At 43.3% G+C, this 22,019-nt stretch overlaps 1 protein-coding gene across 3 annotated transcripts in view; it reads left to right on the forward strand.

The window, feature by feature from the left end:
• Nucleotides 1-22,019, forward strand: part of LOC126456947 (disks large 1 tumor suppressor protein) — a 908,459-nt gene that overhangs the window by 204,611 nt on the left and 681,829 nt on the right. Inside the window, exon 1 of one of the 3 annotated variants that reach the window (XM_050092882.1) lies at nt 16,365-16,469. The exons of the other annotated variants lie outside the window; for them this stretch is intronic. Within the exon in view, the coding sequence (XP_049948839.1) occupies nt 16,437-16,469 (33 nt within the window). The 5' untranslated portion in view covers nt 16,365-16,436. Of the gene's footprint in view, nt 1-16,364; nt 16,470-22,019 lie in introns of those variants that run through there. 3 annotated transcript variants of the gene reach the window in all.

Here is a 22,019-nt window from a genome sequence, read left to right on the forward strand (position 1 = left end):
AAAAAGACCAGAGGCATGAGGTCCGGCGATCGCCCTGACCATGAGACAGGACCTCCCGTTCCAGTTCAAAGATGAAGGTACGTGTTGTTCAGGTGCTCGCGAAGACATGAACATCAAAGTGGGCTGGTGCACCGTCATGTTGACACCACATGCTTTCGCGGACAGCAAGGGGTATAGTCTCCAAGAACTGTGGCAGCACATGTCGCAGGAACACTACATTAAACAGGAAGGCAGCAAATAAGGTACTGTACTAGGACAATGCCCGCGCGTACGATGACAGAGAATCGTTACTGGTGGTCACCGACGTGGGTGGCGCTGGGATTATCTTCCCTCCAGGCAACGCTGTTGCGACTGTTGATAAACCTCATCACGGGTGAAAGAGACCTCATCCGTGAAGAGTACAAACTGTACGCAGTTCGGCACTATAGCGCTGCGGTGGATAATCCATTGTGAGAAGGGAACGGAACACGGAGCTCAAAGTGCACTGGTCCCGGTAGTTATATGCGGTCTGTATGATGGGTTGTAATACGTGTTCCACCGGTTCTGTCCACACTGTATCTTTCGAAGTGTGCGTTTCACGGGCAAGTTGACGGGTGCTTATTGCCGGGTAGTCGACCACACCACTCCTGAAAGGCTGGTGTTCGGCAATGTCGCTGGCGGGAACCTTGGCCGGCTCTCTGTGGCGTCAACTACCCCGTGTCTTGTAAGTTGGTATCCACGGAGAAAAACTTCTTCCACTTAGGATGACGTCTGCAGGGAAAGCGTTCTCTGTACATTCGTGCTGCTTTACGGGCGCTTCATAGTGCCGCACCGTACTGATGCATGTCTGCCAACTTTTGTGAAGAGCAATGTTCCACCGAGCGAGGTGGCACGGTGGTTAGCACACTGGACTCGCATTCGGGAGGACAACGATTCGAACCCGCGTCCGACCATCCTGATTTAGGTTTTCTGTGATTTCTCTAAATTGCTTCAGGCAACCGCCGGGATGTCACCTTTGAAAGGGCACGGCCGACTTCTTTCCCCATCCTTCCCTAACCCTATGGGACTGCTGACCTCGCTGTTTGGTCCCCTCCCCCAAACTAATCAACCAACCAAGTCAAGTTCCATCTTTGACAACGCGTCATGCCTTGTACACAGCCGGCCGAGCGGTTCTAGACGCCTCAGTCCGGAACCGCGCTACTGCTACGGTCGCAGGTTCGAATCCTGCCTTGGTCATGGATGTGTGTGATGTCCTTAGGTTAGTCGATTGGGCGAAGATTGTCAGCATACACATTGCTTTTTAGTGTGCCCCGTAAATAAGAATCGCACGATGTTGAGTCTGGCGACCTTGGGGCCCAGAGGTCTCTACTGACAAGACTGTCTTCAGGGGCCGACCGATGTGGCCGAGCGGTTCTAGGCGCTTCAGTCCGGAACCGCGCTGCTGCCACGGTCGCAGGTTCGAATCCTGCCTTGGACGTGGATGTGTGTGATGTCCTTAGGTTATTTAGGTTTAAGTAGTTCTAAGTCTAGGGGACTAACGAACTCAGATGTCAAGTCCCATAGTGGTTAGAGCCATTTGAACTGTGATGACCTAGTCGCAATGCCGAATTACAGCCTTCAATAATTCGACTTCGCACAATGTCGTGACCGCTAACGGTCGCAGGTTCGAATCCTGCATCGGGCATGGATGTTTGTGATGTCTTTAGGTTAGTTAGGTTTAACTAGTTCTAAGTTGTAGGGGAATAATGACCTCAGAAGTTAAGTTCCACAGTGCTTAGAGCCATTTGAACCGTTTTTTAACCTTATACGCAGTAACACACATCACCATGGACACGTCACAAGCTGTCTGATGCAATGGACAACCTACACTACGGCATAGTGTTGTGCGTGTAGCACAAGTTAATCCGTCGCTGCGATGTATGCGGTCACAAAGGACACACGTGCTACGAGCTAAATTGTGTACAGAGTGTCTGTCTGGTGTACGCTATTGACCATCCGCTGCCTGTTTTCAGTGTACAACAGACACCCAGGATCTTCGCGAGAGTGCAGCAGAACTGCATGTGCCGTTGCAATACTTGCACTGAGACTAGCGGTCGTCGCTTTGAACAGTTACTATGAGCTACGTTGTTGTTGTTATGCGATGTACACAGTGTATTTCCGCAACGCAATAAATATGCATTTCCGACTGTTGGTTACCTGTCTCAGTATAATCGGCTGTGAACTAACTATAACCTGTTTGAATATGACCCAAAAGGTTTTAGATACCTTGTATACAAGAACGCATTACACCCACCAGGGCTCCACAAACTGGATGAAATTTGAGCCCAATTGCAGTCGGACCTGTTCGAAAAGCTCACGTGTCAAATATATTTGCACGAGCTGAATTATATTTGATATTGACGTCAGTGGCAGCTCATAAAGATACATTTTCAATTATCTTGCAAACAGCTCACTTGCAGACCCATGTTTACTGGCACGTTTTCGCTTCTGTTGTCGTATACTTACACTCGTGACAGTTCCCGCTACTAATTATGATATGACCTTGCGCCCCTCTCAACTTGTATCGCTTGGGCCTTAAACCGGCCCTGATCAAACAGCGGCTCCAGCCTGCCGGGCAAGTGCTCGCTCATTAAATCGCAACGTTCGCCCTTAATAGCGGAGAATGACTATGGTGAATTCCACGCCAGCGCTCGGGAACGCAATTTCAAATTCCTGTAGCCTTCTGTACGAGCAGAATAACATTATCGATCAGTGAGGATCACTCACTCCCGCCTCTATGCATGCAGCACTGAAACATCACCTCTAGCAGACGGAGACTACCATTTGCTTCTTACAATCCTCAGAAGCCCGCCAACCGTCTCTTCGATTAGACGAACTTCAAGCACCTACATAACCAAATTCAAGAACAGAATGCATGCATTCTCATCAGCCATTTCCTGCTCCTGCTGACAACATTCCCATCCAAAGTGATGGTTCTTGGTAGGATTTTCCGAAAGTTGGTCTCCAGTATGTGCTGGAAACGCCTGCCATCGTGGGAATTCCCGAGCCCTTAAACCAGTGTAGTGGATCCTGACACACCCGTTTTGAAAGATTAAAGTAGGACTGACCCATCATTTCCGGGCTGAACAAAGCTCCCTACCCCAGAAATGGGCTCTGGCGTCTGCAGTAGCCGCCAGTGCTAGTCATTGAACGGGCACTGGAGTAATACACCTTCAGCATATGGGAATGTCCATAGCAATACAATTTCGCCATCGCGATTTGGCTGTCAATTGCGTAGCGTCCTAGCGGTTGTATGTTCGGTAATGAGCCGATGTCAGAATGATGGAGCCCCGCCGCGGGTAGAGACGGTAGATGACGGTTCACACCCGAAGGATTAGTAAAACAGTGTTACAGTATTAAACATTTATTGTTCACAAAATACAACAGTTGGTTCAAATGGCTCTGAGCACTATGGAACTTAACTTCTGAGGTCATCAGTCCCCTAGAACTTAGAACTACTTAAACCTAACTAACCTAAGGACATCACACACATCCATGCCCGAGGCAGGATTCGAACCTGCGACCGTAGCGGTCACGCGGTTCCAGACTGCAGCGCCTAGAACCGCAAGGCCACTTCGGCCGGCTGAGTAGAACTCCACCAGACCAGAAGCAGTATTTGTACAAGGCGAGCTAGTGTGCTCTTGTACGGAATAGCAGGAATGACATCATTCGTTCTGGTTTTCACATTTGCTCATCTGTCTGGGTCACTTCAGGATTTCACAGCTTCGCCTTTCAGGAACTCTTTTCTGCCATGTGAGTAACTAGACATTTACCCTTGTGTCCGAGTTAAGCATTCTTGCAACACTTTGCACTGTCGCCATTGTAATTATGTACCCCTTTCACTGTGATGTAATTTTGTTACTTCGCTTTCGTGGTCATTCATAAACGTAACTTTAGGGTAATTAAATTGACAGTTGTCGTGCTTGTCTAAAAGAATTTGACCATTAAATAACAATTTTTGAAACAAAACTAAAAGCGCAAATGATCAATTTATTCACTTTAGAGTAATAAATTACATTGTTTGGGTTTGTTTACATACGGGAAGGTAGGCCAAGTGGCCAGTTTGTTTACATAAGGAGAACAAGGGACCATTTGCCTCACGATCTGTATACTCCCACTACTTGTCTTTGAGCTCTAGTAATAATTAAACAGTTCTGTCGTCAAAAATTAATTAAACTGCAATAACAGTTAAGTAGTAGAGGGTTTAATATGTAGAAGAGCGTAAGGAGTTGAAATGTATTCCATCAGTACCTTTCCAGATCTACTACAAAGACTGAATGAAAACTATGCCTCTGGCGTACGTAACTGCCGAAAAAACTGTTTTGAAGAGGATAACCTTTATGTTGAGACTGTGTTCTTTATTTCTATTAAGTCAGTAGAAAGCACAAGCGCCACGTAAGTGTTACCCTGCTTCATTTAGGTGTAACTCACTCAAAAAGTGTATACTTAAACTGTTTTACCTCTAGATACGTCGTCCAGAGCACCAACAACTGAATTCAGTGTAAAACCTGGATTGTTTTAAGCAATGTATTATAGTCGTCGATTGTAATCCTTTGGTAATGAAATTGATTTTATTCGTTAATTGTTCATTCCATGACATTTTAAGACGTGTGCGTGCTTATGTTGTGTCAGGTATACCCACTACTGTTTCAAGACTGAACAAGGAGATTAAATATGATTGATCACCAACATATACCAAGTGCTTCGCTTCTAAAATAAAAAAAAATCGCACCAGTCGTAAAACCCTCCAAAGAATCCATTAAATTTCGGGCATGCAGCCGCGCAAATAAAATTTCCTCTGCTAATATTTCGGCCGCGTATCGTCCGGTCATCTTCAAGTTGGGAGCCATAAATGCCCTAATAAGCGCTTTAGCCAGCACCCAATATGATTGATCACCAACATATACCAAGTGCTTCGCTTCTAAAATAAAAAAAAAGAAATCGCATCAGTCGTAAAACCCTCCAAAGAAGTTGGGGGCCATAAATGCCTTAATAAGCGCTTTAGCCAGCACCCAAGGGTTTAACGTCTCGTCGCAAGCGAGCCAATGCCCTAAAGATCGATACATAAGTCGATCGACAGCGACGTATCCAAACATATCCCAATGTTCAAAAAGAATAAAGTTCACAATTACAGAAGAAAACATATCAGTCTCGTACTTTCCTAACAAACCGCGCTGGATGGTGGCAGCAGGATTATGGCTCAGCCCTCCACGAATACCTGGTCTCCTTAAAGTTGGTGGAGACGGAGTTACAGATTGAACTTAGAACACTTCCAGAGAGTTGAATAGCAGATCCCGACACTGGTTCTCGGTTTTGTGCCCTTCAGCTTTAATCCCACCTTTCTCGCAGCATTAGCTCTGCACAAAATTGAACAGAGCAATTACGGCATAAACTGCGCTTAAAAATTCGTCGGGGAGGAAGGAAAGCAATTTGTCCGGGAAAGCTAATACTAACGCGGCGTAGTTTTTGGTATTGGCAGGGCTAACTTTTCAAAGTGGGGAGTGTAGGGGAGAAGGGGGCGTCGGGCTGCATAGTAGCTCGCAGCGCTGCGAGGCGGCGTCGGCGACGGAGGCTAACGCCGCTATTAAAAGCGGTTTACTCGTCGTGAATGAGCGTGCATCGGGCGCATCTGTGCGCCTTTTTTACGGCAGTTTTGCGAGCTCACTTTAGAATTTGTTGAGGCGTGACGGGGGTTGGCCTGAGGCAGCTGGTACGTGCCTTCCGCCTCTTCCGAGAGAGGCTTAGCCACCTTTTTTCCCCGCCGTTTGCAGCAGCTGTGTTTTGCAGATATCTGTCTTTCTGTTTATACCTCTCGTTGTCACGTCGTAGCAAAAGCTGTGTTTTCGAGGCTGTTTACTGATAACGGCCACCATTAGGCGTGTCCGCTACTTGAATCTGCCTCCGCATGACTTGCATCTCGTAATAATCTGCGAGACGTGTTTTGTAAAACAATTATCGTTCATTTTCAAAACAATTTTTTACTAAGTGAAATGCCATATCTTATCCTACTTTTCAATACAGCGTGGAGAAAAACAACCTAATAACAAGATCAGAGCAGTGTAGGGGACGTCGAATCGAGGATAATTTTCCAGATGACCGTAGGTCAGGAACGCACCGTTAGCCAGTTTTATTTTACAAGAAATACTGCTTCCTGACCTCCACTCCTATTCCTTCTACGAAGCTGTGACTTTCTGCCGCTGTCCTCCCAATCCCCCTCCTCCCCCTCTCCTCGCGCAACTCAGATTATGGATACGACTGTGGTCACTTATTTCTCGAATTTATTATTACATCGGTTTTAGGACACCGTAAGGCGTTTACCCGATGCTCATTGGCGATGATTATCTATCGTGCCACTGATCTCTTCTTAAAGTCTTATCCATCCATTGGGCATGACCATACTATACTGCCCGGTCCAGTCACATTAATGTGACCACCGCCCCCATGTTCGACGTCAGCGTGCAATAACCACTCAACAGAGGGCAGGAGGTTGTACATGGGGTGTTCAAAAAGCTTCTCTGCAGTGCCGTACGATTGTTATCCGCGCGTGACGCGTGACTAGCAAGCAATGTCTGGCGTTTTCACAGCACATATTAACAGCGCAACGGCAAGATGCTGCATCACATAAGTATGATCTTGTTGGAAAAAAAGAAAAGAAAACTGGAACTAAAAGCTGAAAAGTTGAACGGACTCGCTGTGGCTAAGCATACTGAAAAGTATCAATTCTTTCTAACATCGAGTTCTTTCATCTCGATACCAATTCTTTTTATTCGATACTTCACGTCCCGCTACCTGTATCAGTATTTTATAGCGGGCATGGCGTCCAGTGATCTTACTACTGATTTATTACATTTTCATTATTTATCTGAAATTCTGGCCGCCTGGCTCATTTCCAAAACTCTGAACGCGCGATCACCAAGACGCCAACAGCTGAACGAGGGATGTGTCTGCGAGTGACAAAACGGGTGTACTTTAAAACATGTGCGACGCTCCCAACCTTGGCAAAGTTTCGATGGAAGTCCCTTCACTCCGAAAATCCTTGTTTTCAAGTTTAGATTTACTTATTTGTTTTTGTTGTGTTGTTTGAAACAGTTTAGATGCAACCATTACTAAATCAGTGATAGAATGGCACATATCAGAAGTTAATTTTGGTATCATTGTGATAAACTGGATAATAACGAAGGGCAGTGCATATTCCGTTTCAAAAAATTGAAGCCTTTGGGACGTACATCAAACATGAAAAAGCATTTAAAATGTAATTAGATAAGTCGATACCTCAAGGTATGGATGTCTCATTCGACAGTGTCTCCAGGTAGGCCTGCTAATGGTCTAATTATTTGTTTGACTGCATTGGCTGTCGCTGGATTCTTTCGGAAAATGCAGTAAATGAAGCAGGCAAAAAGGAATTAAAACGTCTTAAAAATGAGATCGACAGGAAGTGCAAAATGGCTAAGCAGGGATGGCTACAGGACAAATGTAAGGATGTAGAGGCTTATTCCACTAGGGGTAAGATAGATACTGCCCACAGGAAAATTAAAGAGACCTTTAGAGAAAAGAGAGCCACTTGTATGAATATCAAGAGCTCAGATGGAAACCCAGTTCTAAGCAAAGAAGGGAAGCAGAAAGGTGAAAGGTGTAAGGTGTATATAGAGGGTGTTAAATCCCATAGCGCTCAGAGCCATTTGTATATAGAGGGTCTATACAATGGTGATGTATTTGAGGACAATATTATGGAAATGGAAGAGGATGTAGATGAAGATGAAATGGGAGATACGATACTGCGTTAAGAGTTTAACAGAGCACTGAAAGACCTGAGTCGAAACAAGACCCCGGGAGTAGACAACATTCCATTAGAACTACTGACTGCCTTGGGAGAGCCAGTCATGACAAAACTCTACTATCTGGTGAGCAAGATGTACGAGACAGGCGAAATACCCTCAGACTTCAAGAAGAATATTATAGTTCCAATCCCAAAGAAAGCAGGTGTTGACAGATGTGAAAATTACCGAACTATCAGTTTAATAAGTCACAGCTACAAAATACTAACACGAATTCTTTACAGACGAATCGAAAAACTGGTAGAAGCCGACCTCGGGGAAGATCAGTTTGGATTCCGTAGAAATACTGGAACACGGGAGGCAATACTGACCTTACGACTTATCTTAGAAGGAAGATTAAGGAAAGGCAAACCTACGTTTCTAGCATTTGTAGACTTAGAGAAAGCTTTTGACAATGTTGACTGGAATACTGTCTTTCAAATTCTAAAGGTGGCAGGGGTAAAATACAGGGAGCGAAAGGCTATTTACAATTGGCACAGAAACCAGATGGCAGTTATAAGAGTCGAGGGGCTTGAAAGGGAAGCCGTGGTTGGGAAGGGAGTGCGACAGAGTTGTAGCCTACCCCGATGTTATTCAATCTGTATATTGAGCAAGCAGTAAAGGAAACAAAAGAAAAATTCGGAGTAGGTATTAAAATCCATGGAGAAGAAATAAAAACTTTAAGGTTTGCCGCGACATTGTAATTTTTTCAGAGACAGCAAAGGACTTGGAAGAGCAGTTGAACGGAATGGACAGTGTTTTGAAAGCAGGATATAAGATGAACATCAACAAAAGCAAAACGAGGATAATGGAATGTAGTCGAATTAAGTCGGGTGATGCTGAGGGAATTAGATTACGAAATGAGACGCGTAAAGTAGTGAAGGAGTTTTGCTATTTGGGGAGCAAAATAACTGATGATGGTCGAAGTAGAGAGGATATAAAATGTAGACTAGCAATGGCAAGGAAAGCGTTTCTGAAGAAGAGAAATTTGTTAACATCGAGTATAGATTTAAGTGTCAGGAAGTCGTTTCTGAAAGTATTTGTATGGAGTGTAGCCATGTATGGAAGTGAAACATGGACAATAAATAGTCTGGACAAGAAGAGAATAGAAGCTTTCGAAATGTGGTGCTACAGAAGAATGCTGAAGATTAGATGGGTAGATCACATAACTAATGAGGAGGTATTGAGTAGAATTGGGGAGAAGGGGAGTATGTGACACAACATGACAAGAAGAAGGGATCGGTTGGTAGGACATGTTCTGAGGCATCAAGGGATCACATATTTAGCGTTGGACGGCAACGTGGAGGGTAAAAATCGTAGAGGGAGGCTAAGAGATGAATACACTAAGCAGATTCAGAAGGATGTAGGTTGCAGTAGGTACTGGGAGATGACGAAGCTTGCACAGGATAGGGTAGCGTGGAGAGCTGCATCAAACCAGTCTCAAGACTGAAGACCACAACAACAAACTTTCTGGCCGGCGCGCGTTGTGTTGTCCTATAAGCAGGGGCACGTAGTAAAATTTGCAACGTTGATATTTTTATGTAAAAGCAAGCGTGTGCTGGACAGTCTGTTGAAAATAATGAACAAAACGGTTGACATACACTATCAGCACTATTATAATAAAAACTTTAGCCATCTTTTGATAACGTTTTAGCAAAGCTTACAGCTGTCACGACAGCAGCGCGCGTTGTACGTTTTACAACATTCAACACTTCGTTACTTACAGTGCAGAAAACTGACTGAAAAAGTTAAACAAAGAAACTGGAGCAATTTTGTCATTGTCGAGTAAACATCAACAATGGAATACATTGCAGCGGTGGCGCGGTAGCTAAAGGTTAAGGCATAAAAACCGCTGCAGTTATACTTTTTACAACAGTGCGCCCTCTGGAGGGCTGAGGACTGGAGAAGAGACGTCAAGGAAAACCGCACTGACTGTATGTACCCAGTTGGCATACCCCAGTTCATCTGCTGGCTTTGGACAGTGCGCGCGCGCAGCGACGGCGTTGGCGTAGTGACCGCTGATTGGCTGCTGGCGTATCTTGGACACCTTGAATGGCCCGACCGTCGTTTGTCATTCAGGCAGGCGGTTGTCGCTGAATTTGCTTCGAATGGGTGCCAATTGACACGCTGTCGACCTCTCGGCCGACAGCCGATGACGTCAGCCTTCTGTTTAAACATCGGCCTTGTCCTTATCGGCAATGCCCAACCGCCGCATGTCGCACGATCCTTGTGAAGCGTGGGACACATTTACAAACACTCAGGAGAAGCATTGGTCACTATGAAGCAACTGTAGCAGTAGCTGAAACTACAGATTTTCCTTGAGCAGCTTTCCAAGCAATATAATCTGCTTAGTTATTATAAATTATTGTAAAATTTCATCAGCACGACATAAGTACATGACATTATATAGAGACGTTTGACGGCTTTTGCATATATCTAATGATGCCCAGTGTGACACTATTGTTACAACAGATTATGTTCCCGAAGGAAAGCGTCCAATCGAATCGACGGATATGAACTTTTTTTTTAGCAGCGTTTTGAAACATTTTTTTGGTAGCATTTGAAATATGGCTGCCGTAAAGACAATGTGAAATAGGCACAATGAATCGTTTTCCATGTGCAAAAGATGTGAAAACGGTCGAATTTCTCTATAATTCGTCTAATCTTGTCTTCTCGGCCTTTCAGGCGAGATAGGTAGAGGATTGTAGTACAGGGTGTCCCACACAAAACAGGTACGCCTGACGCCCTAGATTCAAGTAACAGTGAACTACCAAAAAGAAATTTGATAATGGTAACGTTAAAAGCGTATAGTTAGCTGCTTACAAGAGATGCTGGAAGTGGTGGCCATGGGCATCCAGGCATCGCTGACTTCGGGTGATGACGTTACAAGCAAAACGCTGCAATTCTATAGGCGTGATGTTAATTTCTCTAGTAACGTTCCGTTTAAGGTCGCCTATTGTGCGAGGTCTGTCGGCATACACATTGCTTTTTAGTGTGCCCCGTTAATAATAATCGCAAGATGTTGAGTCCGTCGACCTTGGGGGGCCAGAGGCCTCTACTGACAAGTCTGTCTTCAGGGGCCGGCTGCTGTGGCCGAGCGGTCTAGGCGCTTCAGTCCGGAACCGCGCAGCTGCTACGGTCGCAGGTTCGAATCCTGCCTCGGGCGTGTATGTGTGTGTTGTCCTTAGGTTAGTTTAAGTAGTTCTAACAAGGGAACATCCCCATCGCACCCCCCTCAGATTTAGTTATAAGTTGGCACAGTGGATAGGCCTTGAAAAACTGAACACAGATCGATCGAGAAAACAGGAAAAAGTTGTGTGGAACTATGAAAAAATAAGCAAAATATACAAACTGGGTCGTCCATGTGTAATATAGGCAATATTAAGGGCAGTATGAGACGAGGAGCGCCGTGGTCCCGTGGTTAGTGTAAACAGCTGCAGAACGAGAGGTCTTCAGTTCAAATCTTCCCTCGACCGAAAATTTTAACTTTTTATTTTCAGTTTATGTGAAAAATTCTAATGTTTTCATCACTTTTTTTGGAGTGATTATTACATCCACAAGAAAACCTAAATCGGGCAAGGTAGAAGAATCTTTACACCCATTCGCCAAGTGTACTAATTAGGTGGGTCGACAACATATTCCTGTCATGTGACGCACATGCTGTCACCAGTGTCGTATACAAAATATCAGACGTGTTTTGCTGTGGAGGAATCGGTTGACCTATGACCTTGCGATCAAATGTTTTCGGTTCCCATTGCAGAGGCACGTCCTTTCGTCAACTAATCACACGGTTTTGCGGTGCGGTCGCAAAACACAGACACTAAACTTATTACAGTGAACAGAGACGTCAATGAACGAACGGACAGATCATAACTTTGCGAAAATAAAGAAAGCAAAATCTTCAGTCGAGGGCAGATTTGAACCAAGGGCCTCTCGTTCCGCAGCTGTTCACGCTAACCACGGGACCACGGCGCTCCTCGCCTTGCATTGCCCTTAATATTGCCTATCTTACGCATGGACGACCCAGTTTGTATATTTTGCTTATTTTTTCATAGTTCCACACAACTTCTTCCTGTTTTCTCGATTGATATGTGTTCAGTTTTTCAAGGCCTATCCACTGTGCCAACTTATAACCAAATCTGTGGGGGGGGGGGGGGGGGTGCGATGGGGATGTTCCCTTGTAAGTACTAGGGGACTGGTGACCTCAGATGTTAAAGTCTCATATCGCTCAGAGCCATTTGAGCCATTTGTTGTGTTGTGACGGAGCATACGCGTGGGACGCAAATGCACTTCTCCGATTGCTGCTAGCCTACCATCAATGGTGTGGGATGTCTCAGAATGTTGCAGGGAATCGATTACTTTTTCTCGGATGGCACGTGCGGAAGTGAAGGGGTTCGATGTTCTTGGTGCACAACACGACACTCCTCCCTTGTGGTGATTTGACCAGGTCGACAGGAACATTGGCGACGAGTAAATCTGCTCTCTTTGCCATGTAGTCCAACATCCGGCTACTGTCTGTCACAACCGAATGTCCCACAAAGCTTTATATTGCACGATTCGACCAGCGGGTAAAATGGAGACCCACAATGAGGTTCCTGTCAAGCAGTGTCTGGTGCTGATAACGCTGTCACTTACGAGTACGCGTCATCTTCGTATCCTTCAGCGACCACATCTGACGCTGTTCACACCCTTATATGCCCTACCCTTCACTAGACACTAACAATGCTGAAGCATTCTGATAGCTGTTCTACCTGTCACAAAGAGTTGCAATAGTATCATTTAGATACACACACATCTACATCTACATGGTTACTCTGCAGTTCACACTGAAGTACCTGGCAGAGGGTTCATCGAACCGTTTCCGTACTATTTCTCTACCATTTCACTCTCGAATGGCACGTGGGAAAAAGGAACATCTAAATCTTTCCGTTCGAGCTCTGATTTTTGTTATTTTATTATGATGATCATTTCACCCAGATGGGTGTCAACAACAAATTTTCGCATTCGGGAGAGAAAGTTGGTGATTGAAATTTCGTAAATAGATCTCGCCGCAAAGAAGACCGCCTTTGTTTCAGTGACTGCCACCCCAACTCGCGTATCATATCAGTGACACTCTCACCCCTGTTGCGCGATAACACGAAACGAGCTGCCCTTCTTTGCACTTTTTCGATGTCCTCCGTCAATCCTACCTGGTAAGGATCCCTCATCACGCAGCAATATTCCAGCAGAGGGCGGACAAGTGTAATGTAGGCTGTCTCTTTAGTGGGTTTTTCGCATCTCCTAAGCGTTCTGCCAACATATTATCTATGTGGTCTTGCCAATTTAAGTTGCTCGTAACCGTAGTTCCTAGGTATTTAGTCGAATTCACAGCCCTTAGATTTGTCCGATTTACCGTATACCCAAAATTTATTGGATTTCCTTTAGTACCCGTGTGGATGACCTCGCACTTTTCTTTGTTTAGGGCCAATTGCCTCTTTTCGCACCATACAGATATTCTCTATAGGTCATTTTGTAATTTGTGTTGATCGTATGATGATTTTACTAGACGGTAAATTACAGCGTCATCTGCGAACAACCTAAGGGAGCTGCTCAGATTACCACCTAGATCATTTATGTAAATCAGGAACAGCAGAGGGCCTATGACACTACCTTGCGGAACGCCAGATATCACTTCTGTTCTACTCGATGATTTACTGTCTATCAGTACGAGCTGTGACCTATATTAGAGGAAATCACGAATCCAGACCCACAACTGAGACGATACCCCATATGCACACAATTTAATTAATAGTCGCTTGTGAGGAACGGCATCAAAAGCCTTCTGGAAATCTAGGAATATGGAATAGGTCTATGATCCCTTGTCGACAGCACTCATTACTTCATGGGAATAAAGAGCTAGCTGCGTTGCACAAGAACGATATTTGCTGAATCCGTGTTGGTTATGTATCAATAAGTCATTTTCTTCAGGCTGATTCATAATGTTCGAGTACAGTATATGCTCCAAACTCCCATTTCAGTGATGTGGGTCTGTAATTCAATGGGTTACTCCTATTTCCTTTCTTGAATATTGGTGTGATCTGTGCTACTTTCCAGTTTTTAGGAACAGACCTTTCGTCAAGTGAGCGGTCGTATATGATTGCTAAGAAAGGCGCTATTGTGTCTGCATAGTCTGAGAGGAACCTGATTGGTATACCATCTGGACCGGAAGACTTGCCTTTCTTAAGAGATTTGAGTTGTTTCGCAACACCTAAGATATCGCCGGCCGGTGTGGCCGTGCGGTTCTAGGTGCTCCAGTCTGGATCCGCGTGACCGCTACGGTCGCAGGTTCGAATCCTGCCTCGGGCATGGATGTGTGTGATGTCCTTAGCTTAGTTAGGTTTAAGTGGTTCTAAGTTCTAGGGGACTGATGACCACAGATGTTGAGTCCCATAGTGCTCAGAGCCATTTGAACCTAAGATATCTACTTTTATGTCACTCATGCTAACAGCTGTTCTGGTTTCAAATTCTGGAATATTTACTTCGTCTTCTTTCCTGAAGGAATTACGAAAAACTGTATTTAGTAACTCCGCTTTAGTGGCACCATCATCGGCAACATTTCCATCGCAATCGCGCAGTGACGGTATTGACTATTTTTTGCCACTGGTGTACTTTACATACACGCCAATGGTGTGTACGGTTACGAACATACACTGAAATCCGACTATGTCGTCTGGGTTCTTCACTTTCGGTCTCAGGCAGTATATATAAACGCTTTAGGAGACCATCTGCGCATCCATTTTACAAGGGGAGGCCACAACACTGGGATCACAAATTTACTTCAAACTTTGCACACCTTTAGTAGGCCATTAAAACAACGTAATGTTCAAGTAGTAAGGTGCTCTACTGTGGCAGTTCCGAGAACATCGCAAGAGGAGTTCTACGCGTCTATTATGTAACTGATGTATCTTCGCGCATGCGCCCGACGTTGGAGTTCATTGCTGTCTATGGTTAGCGTTCGAGCTACGTCAAAGGCGTCGGTTCGACTCCCGCTCAAACTTAATTTTGAATCTATATTTTTTTGATCGCTGGTCATATTATTGATTTTCATGGCATTTGAGATGTAAAATAATTAAAAGAATGACGTGTATTTGCACGAAGTTTTAGTGAGTTTCATGTTATCTACGTACTATTTTTGATTAAATTTAATTATTAGAGCAAACGTCCTTATAAGTATCGACGAGTAAATTAAGAAACACATAGGGTTTTCCTGAAAGTGCTGTCTGTCGTGATTTGTGAAATCCGTTGTCCATACAATCTGGTAAGGTACCCAGAACTACTTTGCACCGCAACGCTTGGAGCTGCAGACACAGAGGCAGGCCCCATTTGGCAAGTAACCTGCGTAGCGGTGAGACGTTGCCAATGTAGGAAGAACAAATAGTGAAGGTGCAATTTTTTTGAATATCACAGAATGTATACTTATAGAGCAAATAAGAAGGTTTGAGAGGGAGACGAACCGTTGCTTCATACACGTTCGTCTTGCGAAGCATGAACGCTACATCTACATGGATACTCTGCAAATCACATTTAAGTGCCTGGCAGAGGGTTCATCGAACCACCTTCACAATTCTCTATTATTCCAATCTCGTATAGCGCGCGGGAAGAATGAACACCTATATCTTTCCATACGAGCTCTGATTTCCCTTATTTTATCTTTGTGATCGTTCCTCCCTATGCAAGTCGGTGTCAGGAAGTCGTTTCTGAAAGTATTTGTATGGAGTGTAGCCATGTATGGAAATGAAACATGGACGATAAATAGTTTGGACAAGAAGAGAATAGAAGCTTTCGAAATGTGGTGCTACAGAAGAATGCTGAAGATTAGATGAGTAGATCACATAACTAATGAGGAAGTATTGAATAGGATTGGGGAGAAGAGAAGTTTGTGGCACAACTTGACTAGAAGAAGGGATCGGTTGGTAGGACATGTCCTGAGGCATCAAGGGATCACAAATTTAGCATTGGAGGGCAGCGTGGAGGGTAAAAATCGTAGAGGGAGACCAAGAGATGAATACACTAAGCAGATTCAGAAGGATGTAGGTTGCAGTAGGCACTGGGAGATGAAGGAGCTTGCACAGGATAGATTAGCATGGAGAGCTGCATGAAACCAGTCTCAGGACTGAAGACCACAACAACAACAACTGCCAAACACTTAACTGTGATTTGCAGAATAATCGTGTAGAGCTCGATTTCGCTAAGCCTGTCACAAGGAAGAACGGATACTAAAGCACGCAATTTACCAAGAGAAAATGTGAAACTGTCGCCGCAGATCCTGTACTAGGCGGTATTGTTTATGCAGCGAGTAAATGAGTCACGTCAGCTAGCAGAACGTCGTGTGCCACTGCGGTTTCCTGCCTTGGACGGAACGCGCGGGAAATGACCGTAGACATCAGTTGAAACACGCGTCGTCATCTGTGCGATAAGGGTGCGGGTGACCAATGGCAGTAGCAGAGACACCGCATCAGCGGGTACAGACAGGATACGCGGTCCACGACCGTTGCCATTGCGGAAGGGTTGGCAGTTTCGCATTCGCACGCTGCAGGATCGTCCGCCTGCGGGGAAGGAGCCACAATGATCATCAAGTTCCTCATACAGTACCACGCGGTAATTGCACCATGTTCCATTTTTGTAGTTTTTTATAGTTTTCTTATCATTTAACGTGAGTCATTCTTTTCATTCCGTGAACGGTTCAAAATACCGAAACGAGATTTTCGGAAAACGATAGTCAGTAGAGGGGCGCGTAACTATGACGTCATAACGTCTATTCGCTCGTCTATCGAACTTGTATGACAAAATACCGTAAGATTTGAAACCCTAATAACTATGAGACTAATAATGCGAATGAGGTAGCACTGTTTTAAACAGACCGACCTTGTATTCGGGAGGGCGGAGGTTCCAATCTATGCTGGCCGTGGTGGCCGAGCGGTTCTAGGCGCTTCAGTCCGGAACCGCGGAGCTGCTACGGTCGCAGGTTCAATCCTGCCTCGGGCATGGATGTGTATGGCATTAGGTTTAAGTAGTTCTAAGTTTAGGGGACTGATGACCTCAGATGTTAAGTCCTATAGTGCTTAGAGCCATTTGAACCGTTTTGAGCCATTTTGTTCCAATCTATGAAGGCCATCCTGATTTAGGTTTTCTGTGGCTCCCCTAAATTACTTCACGCTAATGCCGGGATGGTTCCTACTGTGAAGCGACGATCCGTATGTAAATGGCTATAAAGTTCTAACGCATGTGAAAATGCATAGTCCGAGCATGTGTTGTTTCAAATTTGGCCAAGTCCATCAGTAGCCAACCATAGCATAGCACTCGGTACACGGCACCCATCTTGTTCTTTTTTGCTTGCGAACTGTATGTATGCAAGCGCTGCTTATTATTGCTTTTTTGTTCAATTATAATGTTTTTTTCTGTAAATAGAAATGAATGTGTAATAAGTTCCTCCAGATGAGACACGTAAAAGAAAATGTATGTGTTTGAAACATGTTAAGTATTACTATTTTTATTCAAGAGCAACCAGTGTTAAAATTAATGTTAACGCAACTTTTTTCCTTTCTGTGTTGTATATTTGTTTTATAATAATAGGGTCATTCGTAAAACAATAGTGCATAAGGCACGTAATGTTAACTATTCTCTTTTTAAAAAATTATAGTAGAAATTAATCTAAGAAGTACGTCGATACGGCCGTATGGTTCTTAAATTGTTGAACAAAGATGTGTCCAATACAGCGTTGTAAAAGTGGTGTACGGATGAATAAAACTACTACTACTACTACTACTACTACTATTATTATTACTAAACAGTGGTTGAAACCACGACGGACAGATCATGTCCGTACGTGTTTGTCGTGCAGTGTTTGATTTGACTGTGACTTCATCGTACCAGCAAGGCGCATGCGCGTGATTCTTACGAATTAGCTTTGTGTGAATTTATAAATTGCTATTGCGTTGGAAATGCGTTTAGCTAGAATATTGATTCGGATGTTATTGTGAAATGCTTGCGGAGCTGTACTAGAACCCTAAGTGAGACCGTAGAAGTATTCGTCGGAATATAAGTGAAAATTACAATAAAGTGGAATATGTCGCCTCTATGTCTAGTAAATGTACTTGAAATTATAGAAAAGGCATGTTAGAGGAAAACTCTTGTCGAAAAGAATCCAAAAAACGTAAAAAGTCCAGTGATGAACCAATACTTGAGCCACAGGAGCGTCGAAAAGGAAATGAAAAACCGTTGGGGAAGCTATTACGTGGTTGTAGAGAATGCAACGACCACCGACTATCCAGACTTGTGATTTATCTTTTCTGTAGCCATACAGTTACCCTAAAGAAATTGATAATTAAATTAAATGTTAATACAAAATACTTATTATGATTTTATCTCGAAATTTTCACGAACAATTTACGGCGCGGAGCAGAACTTCGCACACAGGAAACTCTTTTGTATAGCTAATCCTTACCTCTTCTATCAACAGGGATAGTAAACCAAATATTTTTGTTGAAGAAACGTATTACCTTTTTTTACCTGTATATGAAAGCTCTACAAACGATGAATACAGTAATGGAACGTTTTTAATGTTGACGTTGAAACTTTTCCCAAAAGTAGCGGAGAAAAGTGTTCAGAGCGAAAAGCAAAGCGGCCAGAATAGCCTGTTGCGATGGAAACACCACCAAGTGTCGCTCTGATGTCAGACTCCGTTACATGCAGCAAATATATACGCCTCCGCCTCCAAGATAAAACATATTTCCTCTTCGCTCTACTTTATAGGTTCTCTTCTAAAGCAAAGTGCATGGTCAAGTCTAGCGTGTCAGAAGAGGTCTACGAAAATTATTTCAATTGTGTTGACGTATTCATGTTGAAGTGAACACCTTTCCTGGAAACAAGTAATCAGTTCCAAGGGTTGATACAACGGCGAACCATGGCACGAGGCAGTGTTTATATTACAGTAGCCGATTCATTCCGTCTGCCTTTCAGTTTGGGCTCTTGTCTCCAATATTTTTGCGAAAAATTTCAACGCCAACTTTAAAATGCGTTTTTGACTGTACTCGTGTTTTCAAGAGCTTTCTTAAAGCACATAATTCAGTTTTTTTGAAAAAATGCCGAAAAACTCGTTTCGGTATCTTGAACTCGATTAAAGGGGTGTTACGACGTAGGCTGCGTTCACATTTGCATCGACTTTTTTTTTAGTTAGCCTTTAATATACATACCACGCAGTCAGCATAGTAGTTAGTGGTACGTGTAGTGGTTAAAAAAAGATTAAGGACATCATGGTGATTGTCAATAAATGTAATTCTTTTAGATACTGACGAAAAAGATATACGTTAATGTCTTTGTTTAAAGAAAGTCGGTTTTATAAATATTATGAGCTGCCAGTACCAGTGTTGTACAAGAATTATTTTCTTTTTATATTTACGACCTTTGGAGCACCGTCTACGTGTATTGCATTGAAATTTCTTTATTGTGTTACCATTCCGATCTACAATTTCGTCACCAGATCACAAAACATCATTTTAGCTTATGTGTAGCCTATATAATGCATCCTGATTTTTCGTTATTATCATGCCGTCTCGGCTTTAAATGAGGAGATCTGATTTTTTAAATTGCTATCTTTGAAATGTCAGATATGAATAGAATTACAGGTTGAACGCATGTGGTGGGAATCACTAAGCAGCTTGATTTGAGAAGTGTGATGTCATATCTGCCGCCGATGACATAATTTTTTTCTTTTAGTCGCGCGGCTTCGACCTTTTAAAGCAATCCCTAGACGATAAATAATATCGCGCAGTAATATTGTGCAATATTAATGACGTCCTTAAATGGTTCAAATGGCTCTAAGCACTGTGGGACTTAACATCTGAGGTCATTAGTCCCCTAGACTTAGAACTACGTAAACCTGCGACGTAGCAGCCGCGTGGCTCCGGACTGAAGCGCCTAGAACCGCTCGGCCACGGGGGCCGGCAATGACGTCATCCTTATACCGTCCGGTAATATTGTGTTTCGGAATAAAGACACTGCTGCTGTTAGTATTGCTTAACATCGCTGCAGCAGAGAAAAAAGGTGGATGCAGAATTGGCTCAAGGAGCGTACAAAATCACTCACGAAAATTTGTTGAGGGTACTGAGGTTGAACGAAAAAAAAGATTATCATAACTTTTTGTGTGTTGATAGCTCAACATATGATGTATTACTGGAAATGGTTGTCACCATACATAGGCGTCCCCCTCCCCCCTTGGAATCTGGAGTACCGGTGTTTTCATTCATTAAAAAGTTCACTTCTAGAAGTGATTTCCCATGACCCCCCCCCCCCGCCCCCTCCCCCTCCCCCGCTGAACCTTTCGGCTGGGCAAATGTAGCACAACGTGGTTGGCCGCAGTGATGCAATACATGGCTGCAGCATTTGATGTATAGGCTAGTCTTTTGTTATTTTACGCATCGAAGTATTGCACGTGTAAGAGATATTGAGAGGGTAACCATCAATTCTCTGGAATATAATGTTTTTTTGTGTCACCAAGAAAATTTAGTTATTGTGGCACAATATACCTCAAAACTGATCAACTCATTTATATCGTAAATGGTAATGTTGAATTTCTGCGGAGGCCCATATCCGTACGATCAGAAAGCAAAATACTATAATGAGAGACGTAATTCCACTAAGTCAACATTTAACTATCTTTATTAGACTACAATATCTTACCACTGGAAATTCTTTCGAAGTCTTTAAATTTACAAGTGGAACTCCACCTTAAAGGATATGAGACATAGTTATGAAAACGTGTCATCCAATAATACGTCCAATAACGCATTATATTATGGAGGGTATTTATATACTTTTATTCATAATTTTGCGTTAATTAATTTTTTAAAAACATCGTCTTTCGTAGTATTTCATCGTATATTCTGAATAAGAAATCATATGATTTATTCGTGGCATTTCTATTTTTGTACTCATCTGCCGTAACATCCCACTATGCTGGAAATTATTTATGCATTTCGATGCATTCCAATCGCCTTGTTTTGAACTCATTTTCAACAGCACAGCAAAACAAAGAGTGAATACACTGGTATCCCCAGTCTGCAGCATGCGACAAACTGGCAAAGATGTTGTTAATACTGCCCACAGACGGCACAGTATTTTCGGATAGCGCATAATATTTCAGACGTTTTTGATTTTCTCATTATCATTGCGCAATATCTCAACCCCTTCCATAGACGTTCAATATTATTACGCTTGAGGAAAAATTGTTCAGTATTACTGTCTGTGTAGCGGGCGCCTAATTTTGCTCTTGTTCAGCGGTACCTTTTTCCGTAGTCAGAGAGCTTACTTCTGACATGAATTCCATTGTCGGCGTAACATTCATATGTCACCGGAAAACGAAGACAAAGAGAAGAAATGGAGAATTATTCACTTGTACGGACAGAACGAGTGCGGATCGGCATATGGCTGATTCGATGAATTTGCACAACTGAATTGCCACAGTTACTTTTATTACCGTTGTTGAACGAAGACGCGACGAATAAATCAAGTATGTTTGTATTCTAATTAGGTAGTTCGTGTTTCATTTTTGTTGTTAGTTTTTATATCTTGAGTTATTACGGTTGTAGCTGCCTCTGATTGTAAAATGGTATGAGTGAAAATATTGCTAAAATAGAATAAAGATAAAATAAGAGGATGTTACAAACGCCAGCACCAACGCAAACGCTTCTCTGTTGTCATCTGTTGGCGTAAACAGTGGAAGAGCAAAACGTCATGTAACCTCTATCATTATTAGCATGTTTATAATAAAATATATCAGTATCACGAAGCTCTTATTAACTGAGAACATGGGATATTCTGTGTACTGATAATTCAAACACTTCTGTTTACGCAGAAACCACTAATAATGTGAGTTATACGTTACATGTGCGATAGATAGACTGGGAATGACAACTAAATTGTTGCACTTCATTCTGCAGTTATTAATTATCCTGTACAAGGTGATCATTAAAAACAATTCTGTTATAATCTCACAAAGCCTTCCTAATGCGATTCAAGGGCCTTAATCACAGTGTTGCATCAGTAGATACAGTCACGAGACGTGTTATGTGTGTTTGCGCACGTGAGCCGTAGTGTGTTGTTATCTGATGCCGCGGCAGTGATGAATTACTATACAAATACGCCAACTGA

Source organism: Schistocerca serialis, chromosome 2 (genome assembly GCF_023864345.2).
Source record: "Schistocerca serialis cubense isolate TAMUIC-IGC-003099 chromosome 2, iqSchSeri2.2, whole genome shotgun sequence".
NCBI lineage: Eukaryota > Metazoa > Arthropoda > Insecta > Orthoptera > Acrididae > Schistocerca > Schistocerca serialis.